The 24,337-nt window shown below is 49.9% G+C and overlaps 2 protein-coding genes across 4 annotated transcripts; one reads left to right on the top strand and one right to left on the bottom strand.

The window, feature by feature from the left end:
* The first annotated feature begins 278 nt into the window (after positions 1 to 278).
* Positions 279 to 6,688, top strand: NAB2 (NGFI-A binding protein 2). 2 transcript variants are annotated; one of them, XM_027854930.1, is made up of 7 exons: positions 279 to 554; positions 2,079 to 2,937; positions 3,457 to 3,590; positions 3,911 to 3,962; positions 4,095 to 4,227; positions 4,631 to 4,819; positions 5,801 to 6,688. In XM_027854930.1, the coding sequence occupies exons 1-7, from the start codon at positions 472 to 474 to the stop codon at positions 5,908 to 5,910; spliced, it is 1,560 nt and encodes a 519-aa protein (XP_027710731.1). In that variant the 5' UTR covers positions 279 to 471; the 3' UTR covers positions 5,911 to 6,688. The 2 variants fall into 2 exon arrangements, with proteins under 2 accessions (XP_027710731.1, XP_027710732.1); XM_027854931.1 differs by lacking the exon at positions 4,631 to 4,819.
* On the bottom strand, positions 6,633 to 23,614 carry STAT6 (signal transducer and activator of transcription 6). Of its 2 annotated transcripts, none has more exons than XM_027854928.1 (22): positions 23,390 to 23,614; positions 21,223 to 21,361; positions 20,649 to 20,787; positions 20,044 to 20,127; positions 19,371 to 19,509; positions 19,109 to 19,161; positions 18,647 to 18,795; positions 17,896 to 18,027; positions 17,452 to 17,640; positions 16,986 to 17,073; positions 16,663 to 16,785; positions 16,058 to 16,150; positions 15,568 to 15,774; positions 12,496 to 12,590; positions 12,244 to 12,380; positions 11,568 to 11,714; positions 10,872 to 10,935; positions 10,626 to 10,739; positions 10,037 to 10,132; positions 8,741 to 8,815; positions 8,342 to 8,458; positions 6,633 to 8,158 (listed from the first exon to the last, which is right to left on the bottom strand). In XM_027854928.1, the coding sequence occupies exons 2-22, from the start codon at positions 21,336 to 21,338 to the stop codon at positions 7,966 to 7,968; spliced, it is 2,550 nt and encodes an 849-aa protein (XP_027710729.1). In that variant the 5' UTR covers positions 21,339 to 21,361; positions 23,390 to 23,614; the 3' UTR covers positions 6,633 to 7,965. The 2 variants fall into 2 exon arrangements, with proteins under 2 accessions (XP_027710729.1, XP_027710730.1); XM_027854929.1 differs by having other exon boundaries at positions 10,644 to 10,739.
* Positions 23,615 to 24,337: the final 723 nt, after the last annotated feature.

Raw genomic sequence — 24,337 nt, 5'->3', positions numbered from 1 at the left:
GGGTCACCTAGTCCCCTACTCGGTGCCCCAGCCCCAGGTCCCCGCCCCTACCCCGCCTCGGCATCCGCCCCCGCATCCGCCCCCGCCTCTGTCTTTCCACCGCCTACTCCTTTTCCCCACCCCCTTCTAACTTCCTCCTGGCTCGGCCAGTCTCTCTCTGCGTTCTGTCTCCCGGGCTGAGGTCCCGGCGCCCGCCCACCGCCTCCAGCTTTGCCCACGCCCCCAGCCCGCCCGGCAACCAGCGCAGCGCCGGGCCCGCTCCCCCGTGCGTCCTGCGGGGGAGGAGGCGGCAAGCGCAGCCGGGGAGGGGGGCAGAGGCACCGAGACACAGCCACAGAGAGGAGACGTGGAGGCAGGGACGGAGCCCGGCCAACGGCGGACACTACACGGAGCATTGGGCACCGAGCTCCTGGAACAGAGCGGGGAGTACAGGAAACCGCGAAGGGTACCCCGGAGGGTCTCCTACCGTCCATGCATAGGGCGCCCTCCCCTACAGCTGAGCAGCCGCCTGGCGGAGGGGACAGCGCCCGCCGGACCCCGCAGCCCCGAGCCAAGTGAGTGGGGAGAAGTGGGCTGGGCTGGGCAGGCAGTGAAATTATTCTTTAAGGGGACCCGGTATGGGAAGCTCAGAAAGAAAACAGAATCGAGAGAGTGGGATGAAGGTGAGGAGGAAAAGGGTGGGGGCTGTGAGTCCATAGAAAAGGAGGCCCAGGGTTCTGTTAGTGCTGAGTATAAGAAGAATATTACCTAGTCCCTCATTTCCTGCCCCAGGCACAGCTTGACAGGGTTGGTGGTATCTGGCACTAGGAAGCTCCATCCCTAGGGCAAGCTTCATCGCTTAGAATTGGCCTCGGTACCCCCAACTGTTTCAGCTTTAGGACCCGCACGAGAAAGAGAAAGCAGGCTTTTCAGTTGCTAGAAGCAGACCTCTTTGAGGGAAGAGAGCATAGGGCTATCGCATAGGGCAGAAAGAGGATGCATTAATTTCCCTTAATTTCTGGTTCTTTGTACACAGCTTGAGTGCAAGGGGCCTTTCTATTCTAGCCCCTCCATCATTCACTAACCCCCTTCTGCAGGGGTGGATAGGAATAGGGAAGAGGTAGGAGGTAGGAGGTGGGGGCCCCAGGGGCGTTTGCACCCACACACTCAGCCACTGTGGAAGTCTGCGTGGGCAGGACAGCTCCTGAAGGGAACAATGAATACACCCCTAGCCTCCTCTCCCTTGGCACCAGGGCACTGGGAGGCCTTGGGGGCCATAGAGGGGGTGGAGGAAGGTCACTACAAAGGTGGGGAGGGGGGACACTCAGAAAAGGAGCACTGTGGACAGAAGGTCAAGGTCTTGGAAGTTGCTGGTGGGGGAAGGGAGGTGCTGCTTGGGTGGGTAGGGGATGAGCCACACCCCTTTCAGCTCAGCTTTCAGGGAACTGGGGCTGGGGGAGGCCCTGTTTTCCCTGAGCTCTTCTTGAAACCCACTGAGGAGTAGAGCAGGAGATCAGGGGGGCTTTCTGTCATGCCCTGGGGAGAAGAGAGATGTCCTGTGGGGTGGGGAGTGGAGTTTTGATATTACTGTGTACTCAGTAGAAGAGGCTTGTGGAGTGTTTTGGGGAGGGAGGAGTGCTTGGCTATGCTAGGTATATACTGGCTTCAATTTAACTGGCATGGCACAGTTGATATGACATCAAGTGCCATGGTTTCTAATGCCAGGACGAGGGAAAAGCAAGATGAGTAAAAACAGAGGATGAGGACTGGGGGTGGGGTGGGGAGCAATTTGGTCCTGTTGAGGTTGGGCACCAGCAATTGTTATTTGCTGTGGCAGATGCACAGCTGTACCTGGCACATAGTAGGTATTTTAATAAATGCTTGTTATTTGATGCAAATTTACCATGGTATTGGCTTCTTTCTGGGCAGCTCCCACTTTCCCAGACCTACTTAGAGTCTTCAGCTTGAGCAGGTGAATAATAAACCTTACAAGGAGTATAGAAACTCTGGATTCACAAGGAGGAAAAATGGGCTCAGGGGTTGGTGGCAAACTGAGGGAGCTTCCCTGACCTCTCTTCTTCCTGTGTGCCCCTTCCTAGGCCCAGTGCTCCAACCATGGCACTACCCCGGACACTGGGGGAGCTGCAACTGTATCGGGTCCTGCAGCGTGCCAACCTCTTATCCTACTATGAGACCTTCATCCAGCAGGGGGGGGACGACGTTCAGCAACTGTGTGAGGCAGGAGAAGAAGAATTCCTGGAGATCATGGCACTGGTGGGCATGGCCACCAAACCTCTCCATGTTCGACGTCTGCAGAAGGCATTAAGGGAATGGGCCACCAACCCAGGGCTCTTCAGTCAGCCTGTGCCTGCTGTGCCTGTTTCCAGCATTCCTCTCTTTAAGATCTCTGAGACAGCAGGTGGTCGAAAAGGAAGCATGAGCAATGGACACGGAAGCCCAGGAGACAAGGCGGGCAGTGCCCGAAGCTTCAGCCCCAAGAGTCCATTAGAACTGGGAGAGAAACTCTCTCCCTTGCCTGGGGGCCAGGGAGGTGGAGATCCTCGAGTCTGGGCAGGCGGCAGCACTCCTGAGTCGGACGTTGGCGCTGGTGGAGAGGAAGAGGCCAGCTCGCCTCCTTTCTCCCCACCTGCTGGGGGTGGGGTCTCAGAAGGGCCTGGGTCAGGTGGGGTGGGAGGTGGTTCAGATCGACTAGAACCAGAAATGGTTAGAATGGTGATCGAGAGTGTGGAGCGCCTCATCCGGAGCTTCCCTCGGGGAGACGCTGGGGAGGTGACATCCCTCCTCAAGCTGAATAAGAAGCTAGCTCGAAGTGTAGGGCACATCTTTGAAATGGATGACAACGACAGTCACAAAGAGGAAGAAATCAGAAAGTACAGCATTATTTATGGACGCTTTGACTCCAAGCGCAGGGAAGGCAAACAGCTCAGCTTGCATGAGGTAAGGACCTCAGGGTCCCCCTCAGAGTTTATTGACTTTCCCTCGATCCTCCCCCTGCCCCTGCTATAGTCTCTAGGAATCCCAGGCCTCCTTCAGTACCTCTGCCTCCTTCGGATTCCTTCAGATGCTTGGCTCCTCCACCTGGCTTGACAGAAGCTCTCATCCTCACCAGAAGGGGAAAGTTTGGTACAAAAGAGAACCCATACCTTTGTTGCTAAGCATGTCCCAAGTGCCACCGAGACCCCTGTAATTGTTGGGGGGCCTCTACCATTCCTAGGAAGCAACAGTTTGACCCCCTAAGCCTTTCCTTTGCCTCCCTCAATCTTCCCCTCTCCTACCACTGGGCTGCAGCTTGGCTTCCATTTAAAGTAGGGAAAAGAGATAAAAAGAAATCGCTTGTCAAAACAATAGTTCTACTAGAGCTGGAGGTCTCATTTCTGAGCACAGTGATGGAGTGCTGTGGGTCAGGGTTCTCAGAACCACCTCTATTCTGACTCCTCTGCCCCCCAATCCTTACAGTTGACCATCAATGAGGCAGCTGCCCAGTTCTGCATGAGGGACAACACACTCCTACTCCGGAGAGTAGAGCTCTTTTCCCTGTCTCGTCAAGTGGCCCGGGAGAGCACCTACCTCTCCTCTCTCAAGGGTTCCAGGTGAGACCCCTCTCCCCCAGACCTTCTTACTCCAGGAGAGTAAAATCAGGGATACTGCCCAGAGGAGCTCTAACCTCCAAACCAAAACCAGCCCCTGACCACAAAGCACAAAGCACATTGAAATCTTCCTTCCCCCACCCCAGAAGGATGAAAGGCCACTTGTCATTTCACTTGCAGTGAAACAGACCTGTTAACAGTGGTACCTGAGCTGTGGCCTCCTAACAGGCTCATTTAATGCCAAATGGACCCCTGCACAGAACCTGCTCCCCCTGCCCCAACATATCCCCTGCCCTTCTTACCCCTTTACTCTTCACCTGCAGGTTGCACACAGAAGAGATGGGGGGGCCACCATTGAAGAAACTGAAGCAGGAGGTGGGTTTCTCTAGGGAAATATGGGGTTGGCATTGAGGTGGACCCCAGCCCTTTATCCCAATGATGCCATAGAACTGTGTTGACATCTCCCCTGCCCCCTATTGTTCATTCTTCCATTTGGGTTGCCTGCAGGTTGGGGAGCAGAGTCACTCTGAAATTCTCCAGCCACCTCCAGGGCCTGAGTCCTATGGCCCACTGTACCGTCCCAGCTTGGAGGAAGACAGTGCCAGCCTGTCTGGGGAAAGTCTAGATGGACACTTACAAGGTAAGTGGAGGTGGCAGCAGCATGGAGTGGACCTCTGAAGGGGTGGGGCCATCAGGGGTTCTTTCCAGACCTAGAGCGCTGTTTGCCCCTTCCTTGATAAGGGGGTGGCAGCAGAATCCTTGTGTATTGAGTTGTTTTACCCTCGTCCAACAAGGAGATGAAGAATAGAGAAGGAACCTATAGTGCCTGGCATATTGTGGGTACTTCATAAATGCTCATGGATCAGTCAGTTGATTGATCTCTGGAAACAGGCAGCAGGAATAACTGGGATATAGTCCCTGTTTAACCCTTATCTGGCTGATAAGGGACTAGAGGAGACCCTGGGGCAGGCTGAGTGGATCTCGGGGAGTCTATATTCCATGTTGCCGTCATAATATGTCTGACCAGTGCCCCATGCCTACAGCTGTGGGGTGCCCAAGGCTGACGCCTCCCCCTGCTGACCTGCCCCTGGCACTGCCCGCCCATGGGTTGTGGAGCCGCCACATCCTGCAGCAGACGCTGATGGACGAGGGGCTGCGGCTTGCCCGCCTTGTCTCCCACGACCGTGTGGGCAGGCTCAGCCCTTGTCTGCCTGCGAAGCCACCCCTCGCAGGTGAGACAGCTGGCACTGTTCCTTAGGCCTCGTGCTTTGGGGAGAGGAAATATTCAACTAGGGGAGTAAGAATACTAAATTCAGAGGCATATTATAGGAGGATGGGAGCAATGCAAGGGTCTGGGGAGGACAGATTTACACTTAGGGACCTACAGAACTGTGAGGTTTCTACATGGGGAATGTAGAAACCTACATTTTGATGCCTAATTGCTCTACAAGTTGGGAAATGGGGAATAGTTAGGGATATGGGAAACTCACTGAAGGGTGGGCAGAAAAACATCTTAGGGAGGAGAAGATGTAACAATAGGGGGAGCATAGTAAGAGTTGTTTTGGAGATGGGGTAGCAAAGTTGTGTTTTAGGGGAGGTGGGGGCAGGGACGGGTGTGGAAGAACCAAGCAGGGAGGTATAGTGTAGGGAGTTGGGGGTGGGGAAGAGGGTGGGGGCAGCTGCTAGGCTGAGTGACGCAGTAGGTGAAACCACCAACCCTAGCTCAGTATTTTTAAATGGTGTGTGGGTGGGAAGTGGGGGTGGAGACTGGGGGGGCTTAGGCCTGGGGGAGGAGTTGGGAGGTGGCTTCCTGTGTTTCTTTGGCCGCCTTTCTCACCGCCCCCCCCCCCCAGGATTCCCAGAAACTCAGTGGGGTGGAGGGGAAGGAGAGGGGGGCAGGAGTGGGGTGAATCTGAGAGGCCCAGGGAAGGGAGGGGAAGAGAGCTGGAGAAGGGGGGGAGAGGAGGAGAGGTCAGAGACGACTCGCCCCCGCAGCTCCTGCTAGAACCAGAAATTCCAGCAATACAGCGGCAGGAGACCCAGAGCCAGAGAGAAAGACAGAGCTCAGGAGCCATGCACAAGCTGGGGCTGAGGATGGCTCAGGAGGGAGCTGAGCCCTGCCTTTGTGCTTTTCTCTTCTTTGGGGATTCCATGTTGGAACTGGTCTTTACACCACGCCATGCCCCTTCCTAACCTGCCCCATCTCCCTGCAGAGTTTGAAGAGGGGTTGTTGGAACGGTGTCCTGCCCCTGGGACCCATCCGGCCCTGGTCGAGGGCAGAAGGGCCAGTGTGAAGGTGGAGGCTGAGGCCAGCCGGCAGTGAGGGATGTCTAACACGGACTGGAACCCCGGACTTCTGCCTACCACAGCCCCTGGACTCTCGGATCCCTCTGATCCTCCACAGACCCTCTCATCTGCCTCCCCTGCTCCATGAGCATTGGACAAATGGGGCATCAAGCAATAAGGCGGCCTGAACAAGGGCAGAATCTGGTGCCCCTTGGCTTGGAGGGAGGGGGATTCTGTGTGGACTCTGCCTCTCGAACACCTCTCCTGCAAATTCTGGGGTTCCTCCTCCCTCAATCTCTCATACACATTCTAGTTTTGAACCCCAGTATCAACAAGTACACAGTTTGGATATTAGGGGAAACGTTGGAGCCATTCTGGGAGGGTCCAGAAGCTGAGAATGAAAACTGTTTTCTCAGTGCAAGTGGGGGAGCCCTGAGAACCCCAGCTTTCCCTCCAACTTACCTCCCTCCTCCCCATGTTTGTGCTTCTAGTTTGTTTCTTTAATTTAACAAACGCTGCAGTTTACTTTCACCCCCTCAAAAAAAAAATCATCAGTCATCCCTCCTCCCCCTCACTCAACTGGGGGTGGAGTGGGCTCCCCTGTTAAAAAAAAAAAAAACAAAACAACAACAACAACAAAACCCAGCCCTTCCCTAGCTCCCTCTGGAGGGCCTGGGTTGGATTCAGGATGTTCCCCACCCTGGGACTGAACTACAGCGTCTGTCTGAGCAGTTAGAACATCTGTCCTTTCACACCGTGTACAGTAGATTATTTATTTTGTTATTTTGGAATAAAATTTATTTTATGGCTTAGGATTCATGACCCAGAGGGTGGGGGTGGCTTGCATTGGGAAGAATCTGGGGTAGGGTTTGGTATTTGAGGGGAAAGCTAGAGAGGGCCCTTGCTTTCTGTCCAGCTACAAGTGGAGTTCTTTTTAACATGGATTGGGCAGACGATCCGATTAGTCTGCTTGGGGCAGCTCTGAGAGATAGATGCCACTGCCCCCATTTTATGGATGAGGAAAATAAGAATGTGAGTTTGAGTAACTTGCCCCCAGGATCATGTGACCAGTGGGAGTGTGAGGTGGGATTCAAACACAGTTCGGGATTTTAAGTCCAATCCTCTCTAGTGAAGATACCCTGATCAAATACTCTGAAAAGTGTTTCTTTTAGCCTGAACTGCTGTCATGAGAAGGAGAAAAAAATGCTATTCTCTCACCCACCAGAGACCTCTGAGGCCTGGGGTTTGCTGAGCTGGCAAAAGCCACACACATATACACACATGTGCGAAAACAGGAAGATACATTTATACTTGTGTAGCCACAACAAACTTGCATTTGTTGCAAAAGTTACACATGCAAAAACAGATCTGCCTTTGTGCTATCATACATGAAAAGTCATCCACACGTTTTTACTTGTGCAGACACAAAGCCTCTGTCTACAAGGTGTTTTTTATTTTTAAAATCTGGGTGAAATCCACACCAGAAACTGACTGTACAGACCCCTCCTTCTCTTCTTTTCATCCCCCCCATCCCCTTCAAACCCCAATCACCAGACTGCCTTGAGCTAGTTCCAGCTCATCACTCCCGGCCCCAGACAGCAGTGCAAATGTGTAATCGTGTCTCTGTGTTTCTGCATGTGGGTCCTGCGTCCACTAATGCAGTAGGAGGGAGCATTCTCTGTTCCCTCACCTGTGCCCTTCCCCCACCCTCACCTGCTGCACATTTCCATGAGAAATGCTTGTGCCTTCTGCCTAGAGTGGCATGTGCCGGCATGTTTGGACTTCTTATTTACAGACCAACCTTCCCTTCCTCTTCAGGAGCGGTGGTGTGGGGGAGTAGGAGAAGATCTGCAATGCCTACAGAAGATTCTCCTGACAAAATCCTTTTACTCTGATGGACAGTGGGTCTATCAGCAGAAAGGCAGGGGACCCCTCCTTATAACTGTCTCAGGGAGTGGGGTTGAGTGGGGGCAGAAATCATGGATGGAATTCCAGACCAAAGCAGGTTCCCATCTCCAAAGGTTGTTGGGAGCCTGGGGAGGTCTTTCGAAGGCTAAGAAGAGAAAGGATCTCCCAGACTCCCTCATTCCTGCTAGGGTCCCCAGCTGGGATTGGCACTTAGGTCTAGATGGGAAGAAGGTGCCAAAGCAGACTGCCCGTAGTGAGAGGTGGACATAAGGGGCTGGATTGGCAGGGGCCCTGACCCTGTTTCCATTTGTCCATCCAGGAGAAGCTTGGTTAGGTCTTGATCAGTAGGGGGCAGCAAGGCAGGGAGGTCTTCACTCCTTATGGGAAAGCAATGGAGAGATGCAGTCGCATCAAGGGAAAAGTTAACCCCTCTCATCTCTTAGATGTTGTCCTTCTTCCCTCTCTCCCCAGGATTCTTCCAGGTTCCACCCTTCTCCATCCAGTGCCTTTCCCAACAGTATCCCCATCACTAACCCTACTTCCCCATTCCCAATACTCACCAGTTTTCTAAAGGAAACACATGCTGCCCTAGCCCTTCTTCCTCACCCATGCTCACATCTGAGCAGACCATGGAGGTGGGGTTGTGGATTGCTGGATCCCCGGGTGGAATCAGAACCCTTTGGTAGCACAGGAGAGAGCTAATAAGGATCTGAGTTTGGGGGTAGGATGGTGCTGCTCAAGACAAAAGGAGGGGGACTTTGGGGGAGCTGTTCCTGAAGATCACATGATCATAGAGTTAGAGCCAGAAGGGACTTTAAGAGGTCTTCTAGTCCAACTCTTATAAATCAGGAAACTGAGGCTCAGAGAGATTAAGTGACTTGCCCAGGGTCACTAGTAGTAGTGTCAGCAGTGAGCAATGGGTAGAGGGTTGGAGAGAGGAAACTAGTCCTTTTACTCACTGAGGATGTGGTTGGTCAAAAGGCAAGTTCAGTTGATTCATTCTAGGAACCATCAATGTCATCTGTAGGGACTGTCTGCAAGCGGAAGTAAAGGTGGGAGGGGAGGAGGGAAGGACATGTTAGGGAAGGGAGAGACCAGGAAGGAAAATATGTGGTAGAAGCAGCACTGGACTTAGAATCTGAGGTCCAGTTCTATCACTCTCTGGGACATTGACCAGGTTATCTAGCTTCTTGGGGCCTCAGTTCGTGTATCTGCAAGATGAAAGGGGTTGGACTATAGCTTCTAAGGTCCCGTAGTTCTCAATCCTATGTTCCTATGAACAACTAACTGCAAACAGATTGGACAATCTCTCGAGGTCTGTCAGCTGTAACTGCTATGATTGTCACAATTCTAACCTCCCAGAAGCCTTAATCAACAGATATTCATTGAGTACCTACTAAGTGCACAGGACTATGTTAGGTATAAGCACTGTGGGGCTTTAAAAAGATACGGTACAGTTCCTGCCTTAAGGGAGCTTTCAGCCTAATAGGGCAGAGAAGACTGCAATCAAACAGGCATCCCAAAGCCTTATGTAATCACTTACATGAACTATAAGTAGCACAAGAGGCCGGAGGACAAACAGCAGCCTGGGGCCTGGAGGATGACTAGCAGAATAGTTTCCTAAGTCTTGCCTCCATTCTCCTATTCCAAGAGTAGGTCCCCCCCCCCCCTTTTTTTTTTTTCAACCTGGTTTTCCCCTTCTCTCCCAAGCTAGAAATGCAGGGACCACTCAAAGGACCAGTCCCACTAACAATGAGTGCTGGAGATTTAACCTGCTCTGTTTTCCTGACCTGGGCTGATTTACCCATCCTCAGGCAGGCAGCCTGGTGTCCTCCCCTTCCCCTGCAACCCAACCCCAATAATATTGTTTGTTTGTTTTTAGGCAATTGGGGTTAAGTGACTTGCCCAGGGTCACACAGCTAGTATGTGTCAAGTATTTGGTCTGAGGCTGGATTTGAACTCAGGTCCTCCTGACTTCAGGGCAAGTACTCTATCCACTGAGCCACCTAGCTGCCCCTAACCCCAACCATATTGGTTCCCGACGTAGTGAGGACACCTGATTAGCTTTGCTTACTGCAGTCCATCAACTCTGGTGTCCCCAGTAGCATGCCCCATCATGCCTACCGAAAATAGATCTTGTTGATAAAAAATTCAGGAACTTCTGTCCCCCATCAAGTAGAGGGGCAGTTGCAACCAAATCTCCCTCTCACCCAGTTTGGATATCATCTGACTTCCCTTAGATGGGTTAGACTTACTCTTGGAAGGCAGGCAGCATTTTATGGGGCTCCTCCAATGGCTGTACATGAAATTGAGGCTGCACAGGGTGTACTGGGAATACCGGGGCCCTGGGACTGAGGGACAGAAAGGCCATCTGATTGTAGTCCATCTCCATGACCCCATAATCACCCCTCCAGGGCACTATTGCACCCATTGCATTGAAAGAAAAACTGAGGAACCCAGTCAGATACACACACACACACACACACACACACACACACACACACACTTCCTCCCCTTAACAAACCCCTAATATTCATTACTAGCTCCCCAGGGTCTTCCTACCAATAAACTATTCCCACAAGCCAATTGCTTGGTATTCTAAGAGGCAATGGTGTGGTGGAAAGGTGGTTGGACTTAAGAGTCAGGAACTAGTTCTATGACCATAGACAGATCACTTAATGTACTCTGGGCCTCTGGTCCCTCATCTGCAAAGTGGGGATAATAATCCAGTCTCTATTTCATAAGATACTTGGGAAAAAAATGTTTTGGAAACCTTAAGGCACTATGTCAATGTTAGTTATGGATTGTTATTACTTTCCCCCTACTATCCAAAGAAATCCTTACACCCTCTCTGATACGAACTGCGTGGTAAAAGGCTCAGGACTGGGTTGAAGGTCATAGGTGGACGTGGGCACCATGGCAGGCAGTTGGCTTTCCAGAGTAGGTAGTGGCTGGTCCCTGAATGAGGATAGGGAGACAAATATGTATCTGTCCACTGGATCTCACAGTCCATGCTCAGAGGTTTAACTTTATGTGGAAATGTGTGGGCACCACAGACTTAGTCTCTGGTCCCTTTCCCACCCTACTCACCGCTCAACAGTCATCTTGATAGTAGCTGGGACATAACCCCTGCCATCCTTGCCCATCTGTTCCGCTAGGGTAGAAGGAGAGAAAAGAAGAGATGGGAGACTCAGGAGAAAACAAAGTGACAGGATGAGATGGGTCTAAGGTAGTAAGGATACAGGAGAATTAGGAGAAAATTAGGGAGGAGGATGAGGAGGCTGGAGAAATGGAGACCAGAGAGATAGGGGAATGGAGAAACAAGGTAAGGGGGGATAGAAATAGAGGATGAGGAGTTAGAGAGATGGCAGAATGGGAGGCTGAAAGTTAGGAGATGAGAGGAGATGGAGATGAGGGATCAAGATGGGGGAATAAAGAAAGGGTAGTGAGAGACATGTAGCAGGAAGTAGGAAGTGTAGAAGACCAGGATCTATAGAAGTACACACACACATACACACACATATTTGTGTGTATAATACACACACACACACACATACATGCACATATATATATATATTCCTATTCTTTCCTTCCTACTATTCTAGATGTGAATAGTGTGAGTGTGTGTGTGTATATGTGTGTGTGTGTGTGTGTATATGTATGTGTGTGTGTGTGTGTTTAATATATACTATAGAATAATAAGATGGAAGGACTAGGAAGTTTAGAAGGGCAGGAGCTCTGAGTGTGTGTGTGGGAGGGAAGGAAAGGGAGAGGATTCTAGCTTACGCTTGTAGTGGCTTCGGAAGGCCTCATCTTTGGGTTTCTTTGGGTAGAGGTTCTTAAGCTGAGCTAGGTCACGAATCCGGTCCCCTAGGGATCTAATAGATAGATCCTTGGCAGAGAATGGCTGGATGTTCTCAATCTGTGGCGTACCTAGGAGGAGAAGAAAGACCCCAAGAAAGACCCTCAATTCAGACCTTCTCCACTCCTCTTGCTCCCATTAAAGATGCCTAAGTCAGATCATGAAGTCAAGAGGAGGGTGACCCAGGTGTCCTAAATCTCTAGTACTTTTGCGTTTATATTGTTAAAGTACACAGAGAGAATGGAAATTAAGCCCCATGGCACAGGCATAAACAGTCACAAAGGGAGAGGGGCTTCTGGATTCTTGCTCTTTTTCGGAGGATCTTGAGAGGAAAGAAGGCTTTGGGGGACAAAGCCCTGGGCTTGGTGGTAATGTCCTGGAAGAAGTGAGGGTTCCTAGGACGAATGAGAGCCAATGTGGCTCATCCTTATAGAGAGCAGAGTAGGAGACTGTAGTCAGAGATGAGGGACTTTTGAAGGTTAAAGACACCCATGAAACAGGATGAGCAGCAAGGAATCATAGGGGTGTTTCTTTACTTGGAAAGCCTCTGCCCAGGAAAGAATCCTGTGTGCACAGGCAGGGAATCTGAGATGACTTTACCATCTTGGGCCCGGATGATGTGCGCAATGGTGATGCCCCCAATCTCTGAGTCACTGAATCGAAGGAGAAAAGTACCGTCTGGCTCATTGTGGAGTAGGTTGTTGACATACTGTTTGCTGATGAAGCCAATAATTAGCCTGGGGACCAGGGGATGAAGAAGAAGGATCAGAAGCTGGGAGGACACTGGGTATCCATGGGGAGAAGGGAGAAGGAGTCCAGAAGAGAGAATGCCATGGACCAGAAGCAACACACCTGTCTGACCAGTAGCTGCGGAGGCAGCGCTTGGTGAGATCCAGAACGCCATCAAACCACTGCCAGAAGGTGAAACCACGGCCAAGGAGGATCTCCTAGGGAAAATGATGGGGAGTGAGGGGGCAGAGCTAGGAAGAGAGCTAGAATGAAGGCACAGAATTTGGGCCCAGTCTGAGCACAGTCAAGGCAGAAAACATAGTATGGGCATGTGTATTTGGACAACCATGCAAAAATATAGGCTGGGCATATGCTAGATGGCACAATGGAGAGAGTGCTGAGCCCTGGAGACATAGCCTCAGACACTTACTGGGCAAATCACTCGACTCTGTTTGCCTCAGTTTCCTCAACTGCAAAATGAGCTGGAGAAGGAAATGGCAAACCCCTCCAGTGTCAAATGGGGTCACAAAGAGTCGGACACGACTGAAAAACAACATCAACTTAAAAGTCTAATTTAAATGTTTCCTGCTTTAGTTTAAATCCATTTCCTATTCAGCCAGTCAGTCGACAAGCATTTTATTGAGCACTTGCTACGAACCTGTATTGTACTAAGTGCTGAGGATAGAAATAAAAATAAACACATTCCTTGCCCTTAAGGAAAACATATCATAGTGGAGAGAACACTGGGTCTGGAGTCAAGGAATCATTGTTCTACTGCTCACTCTGGTATTCGAGTACCCATATGACCCCTATATGGTAAGAGTCTATTCCACTCTGGGCCTTGGTTTCTTCATCTATAAAAGGAAGAGCCATGGACTAAGTGGGCTAAGGTCCTATAGCTCTCAATCTTATTATTCTATGAACAACTGCTCAGTAGACCATCCACAAAAGCCCGTACTATATACCAACTCATCCCTGAGCTTTCTTTTCTCCAGGTTGAGCAACCCAAATTCATTTCACTTTTCCTCATCTGACTTTGTTTTCCATACTTTTCATCTTCCTTATGTCTCATTTCCAGTCTTACATCAAATCCTTCTTAAAGGGTACCAACCAATTGGATAGGATACCTTAATGCAGATCTGACTGCAGCAGAAACCAAAGGAATGATAACTTTCAGAGTCTTAGCCAGTAGAGGCTAAGGAGGGATCATGGCTTCTTTTTAATACATCATACCATGTTGACTTTTCTTGTAAAAGGACATAATATAGATGTCTCATATCCAACTTGTGGTCTGCTAGGAACTCTAGGTCTTTCTCTTCTATGCTTGCTGAATACCTTGGTGAATTCTTGGTTTCTGACCCTCAGTGAGAGGATTGGAGGTGGAGGTGGGAGGATGGAACTCTACTCATCCCCACTGAAAGTTATTATTATATGCCTCACAGGGTGATCGTGAAGAGGTTGATTTGCCAACCAGTAGGGAAATATATTTATATTATTATCCTGATTTCAGGGGAGGTGGCATTTCCTCAATTGGTCAAAGCAATTTTAACTAACCTTTCTTCCTTTGTCTCAGTAGGAGATAACGTGTCAGTTAAAAAAAAAAAGTTGGAGTAAGAGTCTGAGGATCGGAATTACCATCTCTGCTATTAAATAGCCATATGCTTTTAGGCATATCATCTAGCTCTCCTGGGCCTCAGCTTACTCATCTTTAAAATGAAGGGATTAGACTAGACCAGATATGTAGTCCACCAGCTGCCTGTGGCTGACAACATTCCCAAACTGGATAAAAATATAATTTATTTATTTACACATAAATTATATACATATATAAATTATACATATATAGTATATATATATTTAACAAAATAAAAATACAATCAAACATAGATGTTAATATGTGATTTTCTAAGTCAATAAGGAATCCTTATGTGACTCCATTTCTGTTTGAGTTTGACATCACTGTACTAAAGGACCTCTAAGATCTCTTCATCATTAAACCCATGCTCCTACAACCACCTGAAAACCCAAGGAGCAGATTGGTCATTCATCATCAACATTTTGGTGTGGGCACTCCCTTCACTGAAGCAAATAGCAATCCTTCTGTGACTTAATATATTCTGTCTTTGTGTGTCTTTGTGCACCTAAAACTTCAGTGGCCAACCATGTGATAGTAAGTTTTTTCACACCCAGCTAGACTGGCCTTTAGACAGTAGCCCATCAGTTAGGTTGCTAGACCTAAACTCCAAGTCTTTCCAGCTAGGTAGAGCCTGCCAGAACCTAGACTCTTCCAACACAGCCTTAAGAACTCAGGGGCAAATCTTGGACCTAGAGAAAAGATGAGGAGATGTTTCTTCCTCCTTTTAGTAGAAAGCTTGAGAACTATGGATATGGAATGTAGTGTATATTGTCAGAATCCATCACTGTATTGGTTTTAATTAATTAATTTAATTTAATTAAAAAATTTTTTCTTTGTTATGAGGAAAGGATTATTAGGGAAGAGAGACAGTACATATCCAGAAAGGACTGTGATGTGAAAACAAAAGTCATCTATAAAACTATTAAAGTTTCAGAAAGGAACGTAGAGTAACTTCCAGTCATGCTATTGGATCGGATGCTAAGTTATCAATGAAGCTGATAAGTAAAAGGACTCAGGAACCAACTAATTCAGGGCCCTGCTCTAGGGTGCATTTTGTGGGACCTTGTCAGGGCATCCAAGATGGTTGGAATGGGAAGGACTGAAACTGGTTTGGGGGAGATGAAAAGGTTTGGGGAGATATGGGAAAGCTGTGGCTATCCCAGGGCTGCTGGGGTAAACACATATTTTTATTCCTCAAGTCTACTTATTAATACTTTAAAAAATATTTTTAATGAAATAAATTTTATTTTTCCACATTATTAATACTTTATAGGATCTCAGACTTAGAGCTAAAAGGGATCTCAGAAGTTATGCCTTCAATCTCCCTCGTTTATAGGTGAGAAAACTGAAGGTGAGGAGTGACTTGCATACAAGTACTAAATGTCAGAACCAGAATTTGAACCCCAGCTCCTCTGCCTACATGTAGCATTCTTTCCATTGCGTGAGGATACTATTTCCTTAGGATGGTTACTTTCTCCACAGTGGGGTGCTGGTTTGGAAGGTTTAGTGTTTCCCAGGGCTCCTGGGAGAAGGATCTAAGAAGAGGGAAAGAGACTGACCTTGTTGAACTGTGCCCATGACACAGTGCGGTTCTGGAAGGTTTCCATGTTGAGACTGTTGTCATTAAAAATCTTCTGGGCCAGAAAGAGGAAATGTTCAGGAAGCAGGCCCTGGCTTGTCCCCACCTCTGCCATGAACTTGAGGTTCAGAGTTTCACACATCTTCTCCCAGGGCACCCTTTCAGCCACCATGAAGGGTATTCGATCCTTGGGGGGCCAAGGGGGAGGGTAGAAGGGAATTAGCCAGAGAAAGAGCTCCCAAGCCTCCACACAGCTCTGTCCCCTCTTCCTCTCTCTCTCTTTCTCTCTCTCTCTCTCCCCTCTCCTCCCTTCCACTCCTCTCCCCTCTCTTCCCCTCCCCTTCTCTCCTGTCTTTCTCTCCCCTCCTCAGTCTCTCTCTCTGTTTCTGAGTCTCCCTTGACCTTTCCTGTTCTTTCCTTCTGACCTACCCTTACAGACCCTCCCACAGATCCAAGACCCCCTCACTCACCATCTCTGAGAAGGCATTGTCCCATAGAATAGTGGCTTTGGCATTGTTGTCCTGGTTCCCATGGACAATGACAACCAAGGGAAGGGACAGAGCCTTGGGTAGAAAAGTAAAATGGAGGAGAGGGCCTCCTTAGTGGAGAGAGTCATAGCTGGGTCAACAGTTGCTTCCTTCCCTGATATGCTGGTGGTTTTGTTTTTATTTTTGGGGAGGGGGAAGGGGAAGGAGTATTTCCTGAGACCTTTGACCCTTTTTGATCCCTTTAATGTGGCCCAGATGGGAAAAGAGTGGGTGGGATATCCCTGCAAGGAATGATGACCACTCATCATCACCTAACTATGATGACTAGATCTCAGAGGGATGGAGAGGGAGGGAAGGTACTCAGAACATCAGTGGCATGATGGAGAGGGAGGGGGGCACAGTGCTGAGATTTCTGGTGGAGCCAGGGTAGCAGACCACAGAGAAGATGGGCATCTTGGTAAAGGGGAGACAAGAGCACAAAGGAGTGAGGCATCCTGGGAAATCCAAGACAGGAGTAGTGGGGGGGAGGGGCAAGGGCTAGGATTTCCAAGATGGAGGATACCAAGATTAGATGTTCTAGCAGTTACCTGGAGATGGAAGGTCAGATTGTTGGGTCCTAGGGTGAAACTAGTAGAAAAGAGGACAGCACACTTCTCCTCCGTTACAGATTCTGTGCCTTTCCGTTCACAACGCTTGATCTTCTTCAGTAACTGAGATAGAAAGGAGACATTTAGGAAGGAAAGGCAAGTGTGGGTTTAGATCTCGAAAGGGAAGGGGTGCGTCTGTCGCCTGACACCCTCTTTAGGGAAACTGGGCAGCTCTGGTGGGCCCTGCTGGATAGCCTGGGCCAGACGGCCTCCCCTCCCTCCCCTCCCTCCTGTCCCTCCCCTCCCACCACCTGGCCCCTCACCAAGTTCTTAAAGAGGGCAGAGCAGCAGTTCCCTGGTATGCTGTTTTCCAGAGGCACTGTATTGTTGGTGATTTCTCCTGTGCTTTCCCTGGGGAGAGCAGTCATAGAGTTTTAGTGGGGAAAAGTGTCTGTGATTATAGATGTGAGTATATATTTGTTCTGGTTCTGGCCAGGGTCAGATGGCTCAAGCCATTTCCAATTTTCCTTTTTCAAATCTGTGTCCCCATTTTCAAGTTTCCCCAGGCTAAAATTAGTAAGTTAAATGAGGCTCATGCCCTCTATTCCAGGACAGAGATGCTCTTCCTCCTTCTGACTACTGCAGGTCCCTCATCTGCCCCTCTAGAGCCAGTCCCCTCATGATAACAGACACCCCCGTCCCTCCGTAAGTCAGACTTTCTAGACCATACATAGGAGCCCCCCCCCCCCCCGAAACCCCCCCCCCCCCGCCCCAATTTTTTTTACTTACACTCCAGCCCCTGACCCCTGGGGATGATTCAGTTCCCTGGCCTGCTTCTCAGTCACCATGTCTGCCCTGACCAGGGGTGTCTTGGCTGGAGTCCCCAGGAGCCGAAATCCCAGAAGGAACCGAACCCCAGCCTGAAACTTGGTCTGCGTCTTCAGCACCTGAGGAGGCTGCTTCTCTACCAAGAAAGAGCTGTAGGGAGAGAGCCACGGGGGTACTAAGCCAGGGCAGTGGGCAGGACTGCCCCACTCCTGATTGTTTCCCCTATGGAACCCTCTGTGGTTCTGCCCTAGGCCCAGGCCCTTCTCACGGTCCCTCTATCCAAAACATCCCCCCTCCTTCCCTGTTGTCTGCCCTCTTCCACAAAGGGCTGAGCTGGGCGGGGGTGGACAGGGGGCAGAGTAGGGGAACCTCTGCTCAAGGAGGAGAGATGCCTGCAGTGAATACCTGGTAACCAGAGTCCGAAGGACTTCATCCAGCTGGCCGTTCAGTGCAGCTTGGACGTTGGGCTCCAGCTCCCCAGTGGCCCCACCCACCTCCTGCTGCAGTTGGGAATAAATGTCCACCAGATTCTCACACCTGGGGCCAGGGACAGGGGTGTCAAGGAGCTCTCGCTTCTGATCACCCTGCTCCAATCATAGGCTGGGTCCCCATTGACTGACTCCATCTGTCCCCTTCAGTCTCTATTACATATTCCCCTCCCTAGACTCTTGCTTTCTCTCATTTCTACCCTGGGCAAGTGGCAGAGAGAATGAGGAGTCATGGTTAGAAACTCTGGGGGAAAGGGTGCTATACAAGGGCTCTAGCAGTAGGGGGAAAGAAGCTCTGGGGTAAAGGAAGCAGAGACTCTAGGGTAGGATCAACTAAAGGCTCTGGGGTGAGAGGGGAAGTTGTTCTGGGAGTTAAGAAAGTTACCATTTTGGGGGAAGAAGGCCCTGGGGAGATAGGCTCTAGGTTGATGAGAGGGACAGGTCTCCAGGGAGCTGCTATTCAGAGCCCAGGGATAGACTAGGCTGGTATTCCTTGCCCTCTCCCCTTGCCCGTCTCTTCTAGAAGCCCCTGTACCAATGCTCACAGATCCAAACATGACCTTTTCCATAGTCTTCATCCACCTGACTTTCCCCCCAAATCTTCCTCAGTTCTGCCTACATCTCCTACCACCTTGTGATCCAAGTGTCCTCCCCATGCCAGCTCTGACCTCTCTTGAAGGGGTGCAAGGCTCTCATCAAAGGGCGCCCCATTCCCTGCCAGCTGCTGCTGCCGCTTCCAAATCTGAATCTTCTTCAGCACCAGGGCCTGGACCCCCTCCAGCTCCCTGACTGTCTCTTGTAGTAACCTTGGCAATGACTAGAGAATGGGTAGGGAGGGGCAGAAGAAGGGTCAGAGAAACTGGTTTCATCATCCCCCTAGTCATCACCTGCATCCCTCATCTAGCCCTAAAGTCTCTCTTTTATCTGCCCCCTACCACCTATGTCTGGTCTTCTTTACTCTGAGGCAGTCAGGCTGAGAGTTGGAAGGAGGTCATGTAGTACAACCCCTGTTTGAATATAAATCCCAAATCCCAAGCAAGTGATCATCTGCTTGAAGTCCGGGCCCCACCCCCATCTCCCCTTCTGTCATACTTTGAGCTCACTCTCCACCTCCTCAGGCCCTCATTTACCTCACTTGAACTTGTTCCATTTGTTGGTTTCTCCATCATGTTGTGTAGACACACTGAGGGGATTGAGGTATGGGATAAAGAATTCAGTCAGGTGGAGCTGGGAGGGCAAAAAGGAAGATGCCATCCCCACCCTTACCATCCCCCTATTCACACCCTCAAGACTCGCAGGGACTGAAAGTGGTAGGGAAACAGCATTGTTGGGCTCTTCTCTGGTGATCTTCTTGACTCATGGATATCTGCATCTTAGCTCTCTTCTCCCTACCTTGTCCTGAGTCCCTTCCCTGCTGCAGGGTCTCCCGGAGGGCCCTGATCTCTCCCACATGGTGCTGCAGCCTTCGAAGAGCCATGCTAAACTTGAGTTCCTCTTGTTTCCAGTGGAAAGTAATAGGCAGGTGATGGAACTGTAAGGAAACAGGTGCACTGAGGCTGTGGGTCATCACATCCATCAGTCATTTTCTCCGTACTCAGGTGACTGCCAATCTCCCTTTCCTGACCCCTCTCCATGCTCTGGAGAGGATACACCTCTTCTTTTCTCACTCTCCTTTGGCCTTCTTTTCAGAATGTGCACCCATACACGCCCACCATGTCTGACTTGCCAACCCTCATACTGCATTCAGGCACTCTTGCTGTAGCCTCCATGGCAAGAGGGAACAATGGAGTCCAAAAATTCCCCTTCAGACCTTCCTCCACCTCTAGCCTCTAACCCTCTTCTCCCAGTATTGCTTCCCACCCTCCACCCCTCCCCTGCCATCTTCCTTCATTTTGGTCTCGGAACTTACTCTGGCCCCAGGCCAATTTTTAATCATCCTGGCTGTAAGCCTCTGGGGTTCTTCCTCCAGGGGTTTGTTAAAGGACACTTTCTTTCCCTCTCTCCCATTTCCAAAGCCTAAGCCCAGGAGACTGAATCAGGGGCTGAGGAAGTGGGATTCCAATACCTGCTCCATGACAGCCACCTTCTCTCCTTGTAAAATCTGTCGGAAAGTGGCCACCAGCTTCAGGGGGTCTCTCTGGTATAAATTCTGCAAAGGCGGTAAGGAAGGGTTGGTTGGTGCTGGTCTGGGCTCATCAGCTATCTTCCATTCCTACCCTGCTCCAGATACATGCAACCCACCACTAAGGAGTCCTGGAGAAACAGCCACTAAAAGACCAATGCCACCTGCAGGCAGTATACACATCATTGGTGTTCAATCCTTCAAATGTCAAGTGTATAGACTTCTTCCCTCCAATCTCCAGCCTTTATTAAGTGGCACAATAGGCAGCTAGGTGTCACTGGCTCTGGAGTGAGGAAGACGAGTTCAAATCCAGCCTCAGATACTTAGCTGTGTGAACATGGGCAAGTCACTTAACCTCTGTATGCTTCAGTTTCCTCAAATGTAAGATGGAGATTATAATAGGACCTGCCTCCCAGAGTTGTTGTGAGGATCAAATGTAATAATTGTAAAGCACTTATCACAGTGCCTGGCACATAACAGGTGCTTAATAAATGCTTGTTCCCTCTCTCCCTTGCCCTAGCCCTGCCCTAATTCCAGGGCAGGCTCACCTCTATGCTACTGATGTGTTGCATGGTTGTCCTCCCTTCTCCTTGTTCTCCAGCTGCAGACTTCAGCTGCTGGACAGTTTCGGAGAGCAAGGCACTAGCTATCCGGCAGGAGAAGGCATCAGAGCCACCTAGGAATTCCCTGGGAGAGAGAAGGACCATGTTTTGAACAGAGCTCCCTACCACCTCACCCCATGACGTCCCACTGAATGAGAGCTGCTTAACTCACCCTCATCTCAAATTTTCCAGTTCATCCTGTCTATCCACCTGCTTCTTTTCCCCCAGCACTCTTCCTGTACCTTCCTCTGCTGACACCATCCTTGTTTCCAAATTTCTCAGTAATCCCAGAGTCATCCTTGTCTCCCTACTCCCCAACCAGGGCTGACCCTCCTCTCTGCAGCCCCAGCCCTTCCCTTTTGCACAGAATCTGTTCCCCTTGCCAATTTATACAACTCCACTTGGACTTTCGTAAATCCATCCTCAGAAATCTGGGGAATTTGGGGTGAAGGGAGGGAATCAGCATGAGAATTTCAAGGACACAGGGGAGGTACCTGGAATAGGGTTATACCAGACTCACCAGGGTTGGTTCTCCAGCCAATCCCCCAAGAGATGCCGAAGTCGTTGGGGAAACTGTACAAATAGCCCCTGGAATTTTTCTGGGGGCATCTTGGCAACCAGACCCCAGAGAGACATAGTCTGAGAATTAGGAGGCGTACCTGGAAATGAAAGAATGAAACCCATTGCTAGAGGAGGAAACCCTGAGTCCCAAGATTTCTGTTTCTACTCTAAATGCATGCCCTCTCTACAGTCTCCCAGTCAGAGGCACAAGCCCCTGGACCTTACCCATTTACTTTCCTCCTCCAGTTAGCTTTAACTGATGTCATCCCCCCAAATACAGCCTAGACTGCCTACCTGTCCCTACAACACATCTAAGCACAAATGAGCTGGGCACAAACTTCTGAGATAAAAGAATGCTTTGATTTAATTTAAAATTTCTTCTTTTATAATTTCTGGGCAGTAGGAACAAGGGGACTATGGATGGAAAAAAGGGAAATAAAGAGAAGAGGCTAGTTGGAAGGGAGAGATGACAAGATGGAAAGGAGGAAAAGACCTAAGAGAGAATTAGAGAAAGAGAAGAAAGGAGAGAATTGGAAAGAAAAATAAAGAGAATAGAGAAGAAAGAACAGGAGAAGGGAATGGAGAAGAAAGGAGAGTTAAGGGAAAAGAAAGAAATAGAGGGGGAGAGGAAGGAAGATATAAAGGAAGAATGAAAAGAAGACAAAATAGAATGGAGAAGAAAATGTGAGAAAAATGTTGGGGAAGGAGAGAGGAGAAATAAAAGAAGAGGAAGAAGGCTGAAGAAGAGGAAAAGGGTTAAGAATCAGAGGGTTGGGCTGAAGAAGAAAAAGAAAGAAAAAAAGGAGAGGGAGAGGGAGAAATGAAATGCATTCTCCAATTTCTGAGCAGGCAATATTAGTGGGTGTAGGTCAGTAGTTCCCCACAGGCTTCTCGGTTCATATTTCTGACATGATTTCCACCTCACAGGTGGGTGGGAGGAGGAGAGGAATGGAAACCCCCAAGTGATGAAGACAAGGTTGTTACTTAAGGGTTGGCAACATCATCCCTCCCCCTGAAATCTCAGCCCCCCTTCATTGGCTCAGCTTCCATGGAGTAATAGTAGGACTCCCTACTAAGAGTCTCTCTATCTGAGGCTCCGCCTTCTTTAGCCCTGAGTTAAATCCCCCTAACCCCCCACCCCCCTTCCAATGCTAACACTTTCCGCTAATAAGATTTTTCCCTTCGTCCAACCTCCTGGGTCCTTCTCCAGGGTCCTAGCATATGCCTATAGCTCTGGACTGGAGCCTTTCAGAAAGAATGACAGGAAGATGATCTAGGGGTGAATAAGGACTCACTACCTCCCCCACCCTTCCCCATCTCCTCCAGTATTCTTGAGTAGGAAAAGGAAACTAAGCACTTTGAACCTCAACCTGTTGATTATCTCCAGTTGGGCCCCATTTCTAGGTTTCCAGAATCAAAGTCAAAAGACCTACTAGCACCACAGTCTGCTTTGGACCCATACCTAGGGGTAGGGAAGGCAGGGTCAGGGTGTTTACATGGGGTTAACTGAAATCTCAGCCCCTTCAGCAGGTAAGGGGTTGGGGAGGAGAGGGGGGAAAGGAAGCAAATAGGAAGAGGAAGCAGTACATTTGTATTAATTAGGGAAATTCCTCCCCCCTCCAACCATGAGGTCTGAAGCCCTTCCTCTAAGTCACAAATCTCCATCCTGGCCACACCCCCATTTCTGGGAGCTAGGGGTTAGGGGGTTGGGGCTTTGACTGGGTCTCTCCCCCTTGCTCTTGGCATCAACTGTCTTTGTCAAGGGTACTAATCCCCCTCCCCATTCTCTGGAAGGGGGAGGGAAACCTCTTACTCTACCTCCCACCACTATGACACCTAAAGGCACTACCTCAAGGGGTGGAGAGTGAGACACGGGACCCCAGCCCTGGTACAAACCTAGGGAGGAAGGAAGAAACTTTCTAAAATAAAATATTTTCCCATCACCCTCAATTGAAGTCATCTCTAGAGTTCCTGTATCCTCCCTCCCCCCAGGGCATTCCCTAGGGGCAGGGAATTGGAGAATCTTCCTCCCCATTTAACCTCCCCTTTCCCAAGTGAGAGGGAGCAAATAGCCCCAAGAACAGCCCCCAACCCTCCCCTCATCAGATCCTTCCCCTCCCCCTCACCTTTGGCAACCCCTTTGGTGTCTTCTCCCTCTCTCAGTGGACACTGCCCGGCCCCATGGGCTTGTGACTCTGTCCAGCAAGTTGGGGGGGCCTCCCCTGTTAGGGTACCCCCCCTTGATTAAAAAACCCCAACTCTTCCTAGGTCTTCCTCTTCAGTGCCAGCCACCGCTGCTTCTGCCTGCCGTTTCCGGCTTCTCTGCTTGCCTTGGGTCCCTCCCTGGATCTCTGACGACAACAGAGAAGAGAAAGTGTGCCAGAGGAGGAAGAGGAAGAAAGTGGGTGTGTATGTATGTAAGGGGGGGGATCCCCGATTGGAAGCCCAATCTCAGGTCTCTGGGTGCACACTCATGGCCTTCTCTCAAGTGTCAGGGAGCACAAGGGTCCTCACTCTCCCTGTTTTCTGACTGCCCTCCTCTCCCCTGCTAACCTCTAGGGACAGAAGCACCCAATTTCGTATCCAAGAATTTGCTTCTGCAAAGAACTCAAGAAAGTTTCTCTCTTCCACCGACTCTTCCCCTTACTCCTCGCTCTCCCCCAAAAAACACCCCCCCAAGCTCCCAGTTTCTGCCAGGGAAGGGTTAAGCACATCTGAGGACCCTTGCTTGGGGGCAGCCCCACCCTTCAGACTCTCAACTCCCCTAGGAGGAGGTGCTGTAGAACAGGAAAGCGTCTGGGATTGGGACTTTTTTTGATCCCCACCACACATACACATCGCTCTAGAAACCACACAACCACTAATTGCACAGAAGGCTGGTGAGAGGATTTCAAGGGCCTAGCTTAGATGGAGGAGGATGGGCTGGCCATTGGATATTCCTAGGACTTAGTACGATGATCTGGGGTGTGGGGAAATCAGAAGGAGCCCAGTAGAAAGAAGATCATTGTTTACCAATATTCCCTCCTTGTACTCCAGAGGTGTGGATTCAAATCCTACTCTGTTGCACGAGCTTG

Source organism: Vombatus ursinus, unplaced genomic scaffold (genome assembly GCF_900497805.2).
Source record: "Vombatus ursinus unplaced genomic scaffold, bare-nosed wombat genome assembly UNPS02010769.1, whole genome shotgun sequence".
Classification (NCBI taxonomy): Eukaryota; Metazoa; Chordata; class Mammalia; order Diprotodontia; family Vombatidae; genus Vombatus; species Vombatus ursinus.
This window is presented reverse-complemented; position numbering and strand designations above follow the sequence as displayed.